Genomic DNA, 8,365 nt, shown 5'->3' with positions numbered 1-8,365 from the left:
CTCTTGTCTCACCAGTGTTAGTATATACACCTAACAGTCTCTTCTCTCTCTCTCTCTCTTGTCTCACAGTGTTAGTATATACACTGTGGAATAATATATTGATTCCCCAACTCTCATGTAAAGACATTCCCCTCCCCTTTGTCCCCTATCCTGTGTTCCAAGTCTCTGACAAGAACAAGTTACAGGTTGAAAAAACCCTCAGCTCGGAACTAGGCAGAATCTGCATATGGCTCGCTGATAACAAACTATCATTACACATGGGCAAAACAGAGTCCATTCTCTTCGGTTCAAATAACAAACTCAGCAAGACCGACGGCTTCTCAGTTACAGTGGGTGACAATATTGTCACAAGGAAAGATGAAATTACCTACCTGGGTTCCATCCTAGAGGCTAATCTCTCCTGTGACAAAATGGCATCCAATGTAATAAAAAAAGTCAACCAACGAACTCGATTCTTGTACCGGATCTCCTCTCTGGTAAACAAGAACACCCTGAAGACTCTGGCAGGAGCACTCATTCAGGGGTACTACGACTATGCTTGCACCTCATGGTACCAAAGCACCTCAAAGGCGCTAAAAACAAAATTACAAACATCTCAAAACAAACTGGTCAGACTACTGCTTGACCTTACTCCTAGAAACCCACCTCACCCCTGCCCACTTTGACAACCTAGGATGGCTTAGAGTAGACGACAGAGTACAACAACTTGCAATGGGCCTGGTCTACAAGATACACTACACGACCAAGGTACCCATGTACATGTCAAAAATACTTCCCAAAGGTCAGTGAATACCACGATCACAACACCAGAGGGAGCTCCACAAATCATGTTAAACCCAGATTCGGCTCAAATAAGGGACTAAACATGTTTCGCAATTATGCCACATCAATGTGGAACGCCCTACCCAAAGCTGTAAAGGAATGTGGATCACTACCCACTTTCAAAACCTCTCTCAAGGGGACACCTACGGGAGACTGCAATTCAACACTGGCCCCTGTAAATATCCTAACCCAACCCCCTCCAATGTACAGTCATTTACCTAGTATGGTTTTGTCAATAGTTCAATGTACAATTGTGTTTGTTTGTACAGTGTCTCCTCCCCCCCCCCCCTCAATGTACAGTGTTACTTGTTTATACAGTGTGCCCCCCCGCCCCCCCCCCCCCCCCCCCCAACCACCTCCAATGTAAATTACCCAGTATGGTTGTCAATATCCCAATGTACCCAACCCCCCCCACCCAACCTCCTCCAATGTACAGTTTCTACGTCAAATGTATATACTCCCTTTTCTTGACTCCTTCTGTATCACAAACAGTACTGTATTTGCAATCTGGTATGTCATAAATGTATAGATGTAGCAGTACTGACTATCTGTATGTCATGTATGTCATATATGTCTATATGAATTGAAAATGGGGGACCCTGATGGAAACAAGACAAACGTCTTTCTCAGGTCTGCATCCCCTTAATAATTGTATGTATTGAGCCGTACTGTATTGTACCCATTCTGCAATCTGTTAAATAAAGTTTTCATTCATTCATTCATTCCCCCCCCCCCCACCCCTCCTCCCCCTTTCACTATATAGGGCTCCTCCCGACAGCATTCATTCTTCTCTACCTGGGTCATTTCAGCTGATCACCTTGGGGCGAGAGCCTCAGCCATTCTCTATATGTCTATATTTCTATCTGTCTGGCTAATAAACCTTGTTATTAACTGGATCTCGGTTGACTGAGAACGTTCTTCAGGATATCTACGATATACCTAACAGTCTCTTCTCTTGTCTCACAGTGTTAGTATATACACCTAACAGTCCTCTTCTCTCTCTCTCTCTCTCTCCTCTCTCTCTCTCTCTCTCTCTCTCTCTCTCTCTCTCTCTCTCTCTCTCTCTCTCTCTCTCTCTCTCTCTCTCTCTTGTCTCTCAGTGTCCTCTCTCCTGTCTCACAGTGTTAGTATATACACCTAACAGTCTCTCCTCTCTCTCTCCTCTCTCTCTCTCTCTCCTCTCTCTCTCTCTCTCTCTCTTTTGTCTCTGTGTCCTCTCTCTCTTGTGTGCAGTGTTAGTATATGCACCTAACGGCAGGGGCGGACCTAGCCATTTGGCGCCCTAGGCGAGATTCACCACTGCGCCTATATCGCCTGTAGGAAGGTCCGCCCCTGCCTAACGGTCTCTTATCTCTCTCTCTCTCTCTCTCTCATCTCTCTCTCTCTCTCTCTCTCTCTCTCTCTCTCTCTCTCTCTCTCTCTCTCTCTCTCTCTCCTCTCTCTCTCTCTCCTCTCCTCTCTCTCTCTCTCTATCTCTCTCAGCTCCTGGAGCCGGTGTGTCACCAGCTGTTTGAACTGTACCGGAGCTCAGAGGACCGCCTGCGACGCTTCACTCTGCGAGTTCCTGCCTGAGCTGGTGTGGGTGTACCTGCGGGTCACGCCAGCAGGGACCGCCAGAGCAATGGCTGCATCGAGGCCCTCCTCCTGGGAATCTACAACCTGGTGGGTGTCAGTCGGTACTCAGTACCCGTCCCCACAATACTAGTATGTCGATGGGAGCCAAGGTAGTAATGACACATATCCTAACAACGCTCTTCTTGTGCGTCTTTCACGTGTATTTTGCATATCTGATGGAATTAATCATGAATAGGGATGGAATTAAAGGGATACAAAATATTTAAGTGGTCACAGAAGCTGTGATGTCAAATAAATGCAAAAAAAAGTGTCGCTCAATGAGCCGTGTTTTGTTGTATGTCAACCCCTGGTCAGGGACGTGCACAGGACTTTAGAGGGGCAGGTGCTCAAAGGCTGAAAAGGGCACTACACTTGTGTGCGATTTTTAAGGGCCCTTTTCGGGCGGGGGGCCCCCTTTTTATGCTTTTTGGGGGGTTTTGGTGATCAAATATTGAATATTGAACTATAATAATCAGTGCAGGAGCTCACTTATCCTTGAAAGACACTTTTATCACTGACTTAAAAGGCCCATACATCTCCATAAATGTTCAGGGGGGAGGGAATAAGTGCTTACCCTACAGACCCCAAGAAGTGCTGTATATTCTGTATTGTTTAATATAAATGCATTTTTTATTCCAATCCCGATTTGTATTTGAGATTCCCAAATCCCATCGGACTTGACTTCTTCGTGTCCCTCAGTGAGTGTAATACCAGCATTCAACTGTATGCGCCACAGCGGTTTCTATCATCATCATCATCACCACCCACGCTATGCATAAAATATATAGGTCCGCGGAGAGGCACGCTGAGGAGGCCGTGCAAACTACAATGGAATATGGGGCATCTCTCTCTCTTTACCTAATATTTTGATTCTATCCTGACATTTTTCAGTTGGAAGGGCAGTCTATATGCGTAACGGTAAAAAAAAAAAAAAATAATAATCTTTTTTCTTTTTTCTTTTTTTTCTTCCAAAAAGGACACTTTTTTGATGAGGCTCAAAAAGGCAGGTGCTCAAGCACCCCTTGGCCTCTATGTGTGCACGTGCCTGACCCTGGTTATGGGCGGCATTTCTGGGATGAAGCTAATTCTCCACTTGCACAACCTGAAAGTAGGCACTTCCGGCTGACTTCCGGTTGCCAATGGTACTTCCTGTCCCATCCAAATACATTGGTTTTAGCTACTTTTCTCCCCTTATTTAAACAACTTTGTCGTCACAGAGAGGCAATGAAACGTTTGTATTATTATAGTATAGAATGTATTTAATAAGCAAACGTTTGTCAGCAGGGTTTTTGGGCTGTATTTCATGTAAAAACGTTTACTGTTAGTTTCCTTGCTCAGCCAGCATTAGCCTTCATTAGCTAACAGAAGCTAGTGGTTAAACAGGCCGGATTAGCTTTGAGCTAACTATCTTTCCCGACCCATGTATTCATTCCATTCTAAACATAACGTTAGTTTACAAAACATGACCTGTCTATATAACGTTGAGGAACAAATTATAAGTGTGTGGGTGTGTGTTTTGGTGAACATTGGACTGCAAACAGAAAATGCATCACAGTTACAGACAGTAGCTACTGTTAGCTGCACTCAGGCTGGCTGCACTCAGGCGGCGCGATCAGCCTGTTGGACAGGGAATGAAGATCTCCAGCGAACACTTCATTGCCTCGGATTATGTTGTTGGGGGTGGAAGGTTTGTCCAGACGACCACTAATCAGCTGAAGCCTGATGCGGTTCCCTCGGTCTTCGACAGACAGACCGGCGCAGGCTCCCGGGAGCGATGGCTAGCTAGTTAGCACCAGCCGGGGACCTGGAGCGATGGCTAGCTAGTTAGCACCAGTCGGGGACCGGCGTTAGCTGCCGGGAGCGATGGCTAGCTAGTTAGCACCAGCCGGGGACCGGCGTCAGCTCCCGGGAGCGATGGCTAGCTAGTTAGCACCAGCCGGGGACCGGGAGCGATGGCTAGCTAGTTAGCACCAGCCGGGGACCGGGAGCGATGGCTAGCTAGTTAGCACCAGCCGGGGACCGGGAGCGATGGCTAGCTAGTTAGCACCAGCCGGGGACCGGGAGCGATGGCTAGCTAGTTAGCACCAGTCGGGGACCGGCGTCAGCTGCCGGGAGCGATGGCTAGTTAGTTAGCACCAGTCGGGGACCGGCGTTAGCTGCCGGGAGCGATGGCTAGCTAGTTAGCACCAGCCGGGGAAAGTTTGGGATGTATCAGTAGTATTGGCAGTGGTAGTAGTCGTAATAGTAATCCACTATATTTTTTTATTTTCTAAAAAATAAACCAGTTCAACACAGGTAATAACTTTTGCTTCATTTCTTTGATGGCTCAAATGTATGCTCTAGTCCCGTGGTTCCCAAACCTCTCCTCGAGGCACCCCAGCCGTTCCATGTATTTGTTCAATTCCACCACCAGCACACCTTGATTAAACTAATAAAGGGCTAGTTAAGTTGAAGTGAGGTTGAAGTTGAGGTGCTTCGAGGAGAGGATTGGGAAGCACTAGTCTAGTCGATTTTGTGTTTTGAGCACAAAGTTCATCATAGATCTAGCCTCTTTATTTTACTCTCAAAGTGCACCAGATTGATGCATTAAACTTTAAAATGTACCAAAAAGAAAGGGTCGGAGGTTCACCCCCCATAGTCTGTGGGAAACACTGGGGTCTATAGTGAGACACCATCACCAGGGTAGCATGGAGCAGCGTCTATGGGGAAGGGTGGTGCTGGTGGTGGGGAGACCAGATTGTAGGTGTGTAGAACATCATCGGGGAAACAGCCCTGGGGGGTAATGGACTAAGAGCTACAGATATCAGCAGAGAGAGCCCCCCCCCCTGTAAAGCTTGCCCGCTCAGGGAGAGGTGCGTTCATGCATTATTTATCTCCCTGTATGTCTACCAGACCACTCCACACGTGCGCATGCGCGCTCCCACACACACACACACACACGCAGATGCACTCACAAATGAAATATGATCTTGTACAAGAGATTGTAGAGAGTGCGGTTCTCACTATTGCTTATTGGATCTACAGTGCCTACCTATTGTATATGCAGCCGCAACAAGGACAAACAAATAAAGGGCATGATGATGAGTCACCCTTCAACATACTCACACATGGACGGACACACACACGCGCACACACACACACGCACACGCACACACACACACACACACACACATCTCCCATGGTCAGGTCAGTGACTACTGAAGCTCAGCTACACCGCGTGACACTCAACACAGTGCCATGATAAGAGCAGCATTGTTGCGCTCGCCAGTCAAGGGTGAGGCCAGGGCCGGGGCTAACTCAGGGAGAGGCGGAGATAAAGGTGTAGACACTGATGAGTAATACGCTCCCCAAGGCCTGTATTATAGATGATGGGGGGGGGGGGGGCTGTGGACAGTGGAAGGTCTGCCGTCTGTACCAGGTAGCTCCGTTTTACAGTGTTGATACCACACTTCCCAGTATGATCAACATCGACTGGATCAATCTGTGATCTTCCACCTAAACGGATAATGGGTCTCATTCCCGAAAATTTTCCAAAGATATATTTTGGAAGACTTATCTTGGAACCACTGAGACATAATCTATGACAAGTACACTCTGAGTCCTGAACGTGCTGGAGATATGTCTTAAGTGGCTGAAACGGTCGCAGAAATTATATGATCTGATATCTGCTTGGAGAATGGCATTCTGTCGTAAACTCCAAAGCGCGTTCCCGTTCAGCTCATTTGCATACAAAACACTGCCTTCATAGTTCCTTATAAGGCAACTAGTGACGCAGCTGTGTGAAATGGAATGGCGGAAGTGCTTTGCGAGCCGCGTGATTACGAAACCTAGCGTCAGTCAGTGCCAATCAGAGAGCGTCTCCGAGAAATGCGGCTAGGTTTCGTAATCACGCTTGCGCCCATCAAAACTAGATTAGATTAATGTATTGGCATCATATACAGCTCGCGGTACACACCTGCCGCAGCGCGCGCGCACACACAGACACACACGCGCGCGCGCGCAGTACTGTATATGAATGAATGAATGACATATAATATAGCCTACGGCGGGCGTAATGAATGCAGTGTATGGCTTATTATTCCATAAGCCTATAGGCTACTGTTCATTCGTAGGCGCACACAAGACTTGTTATGGAATATTAATGCAGTCTATTTCCACCGATTAGCTTTAGTTCTTATTTATTTATCCACTGTCATTTCAGTGTTGGTGTATAGGCTATATAGTGTATTTCAATATAAGTTTAATTGATTAATGATATATTCGAAGGAATGCAGGTTTATAGCTATATCAACCCCCTCCAATGTACAGTAAATGACCAAGTATGGTTTTGTCAATATTCCAATGTACAGTTTTGCTTGTACAGTGTAAGTCTATCCCCCACCCATCCCTACCCAACCTCCTCCAACAGTTTCTACGTCAAATGTACTCTCTTTTCTGGACTCTTTTTGTATCACAAACAGTACTGTATTTGTAAATCTGGTATGTCATAAATGTATAGATGTAGCAGTACTGTCTATCTGTGTCGTGTGTGTCATATATGTTATGATGAATTGAAAATGGGGGACCCTGATGTAAACAAGACGAAATTCTTTCTCTGGTCTGCATCCCCTTATGTAATTGAGCTGTACTGTACTGTACCCATTCTGCAATCTGTTAATAAAGTTTTCAATCAATCAATCAAACAAAGGTCTGTCCCATTGTATACCAATCAATGGGATACATTGCATGTTGACCTGCATTCTTTCAAATGTATATAATTAATCATTAAAACAGATGTGTAACGAATAAGAAATACAAATTCCACAGAAGGCATTAAATTATTATTATTTTCAATCATTTCACAATAATTGCATAATTGTGTTTGAATATCTGAGTAATTATTTGTCCAAAATAGCTGGTTCAGATATGGTTAATCCAGCTGCCCTGTGATCAGATGAATCCATATTATTTATTTTTCCGACATCAAATTCGTAATTTCTTATCGTACAAATATTGTCATATTTATTTTAATTATGATTAAGTAATTAATTCCAAGGAGGCCTGTAGCGTTGACGTGAAGGAATCACTATGAGAACACAGTCTGTCAAGTTATAATAACATTTTAAATTAGTCAATCAATCATGAGATTTGATCGTGGGCTGAGAGCATATTTAAGTGTGCTCCTCAGCACTCTTAGATCTGCTCTCAAATAAGATCTCAGGAACATTTGAAGACTCCCACTCCCAGCCCTAATATGTCTTAAATAGGCCGAAATCTGGCTAAGACGAAATATTTTGTCGTAACTTCGTTCGAGAATGTTATTATTATTATTATTTTTCTTTTTTTGGAGGCTTAATTTGATAAGAAATTAGGACTGTAAGCATTATGCTTCCGCCTGTACCTTTTCAGTCACTGCCAGAATCAAAGACCGTTGACAGCCTGGAATGTGCATATTGTGTGTGATGACTGAATACAACTACTACTACTACTACTACTACTACTACTACTACTACTACTACTACTACTACTACTACTACTACTACTACTACTACTACTGCTACTACTGCTACTACTACTGCTACTACAACTACTACTACTACTGCTACAACTATTACTACTACTACTACAACTACTACTACTACTGCTACTACAACTACTACTGCTACTACAACTACTACTACTACTACTACTACTGCTACTACAACTACTACTACTACTGCTACAACTATTACTACTACTACTACTACTACTACAACTATTACTACTACTACTACTACTACTACTACTACTACTACTACTACTACTACTACTACTGCTACTACAACTACTACTACTACTGCTACAACTATTACTACTACTACTACAACTACTACAACTATTACTACTACTACAACTACTACTACTACTGCTACAACTATTACTACTACTACTACTGCTACTACTACTACTA

General features: G+C 44.5%; 1 protein-coding gene across 1 annotated transcript in view; it reads left to right on the top strand.

Annotated features, from left to right (window-relative positions):
• The window catches only part of LOC311228130 (hyccin 2-like), a gene marked incomplete at its 3' end in the record, with an annotated part of 330,310 nt that overhangs the window by 196,277 nt on the left and 125,668 nt on the right, over positions 1–8,365 (top strand). Inside the window, 3 exon segments of the mRNA XM_084314043.1 lie at positions 2,305–2,379; positions 2,381–2,420; positions 2,423–2,484. Coding sequence (XP_084170169.1) covers positions 2,305–2,379; positions 2,381–2,420; positions 2,423–2,484 — 177 coding nt within the window.

The sequence above is a fragment of the Notolepis coatsorum genome (genome assembly GCF_963971535.1).
Source record: "Notolepis coatsorum genome assembly, chromosome: 5".
Lineage (NCBI taxonomy): Eukaryota > Metazoa > Chordata > Actinopteri > Aulopiformes > Paralepididae > Notolepis > Notolepis coatsorum.
This window is presented reverse-complemented; position numbering and strand designations above follow the sequence as displayed.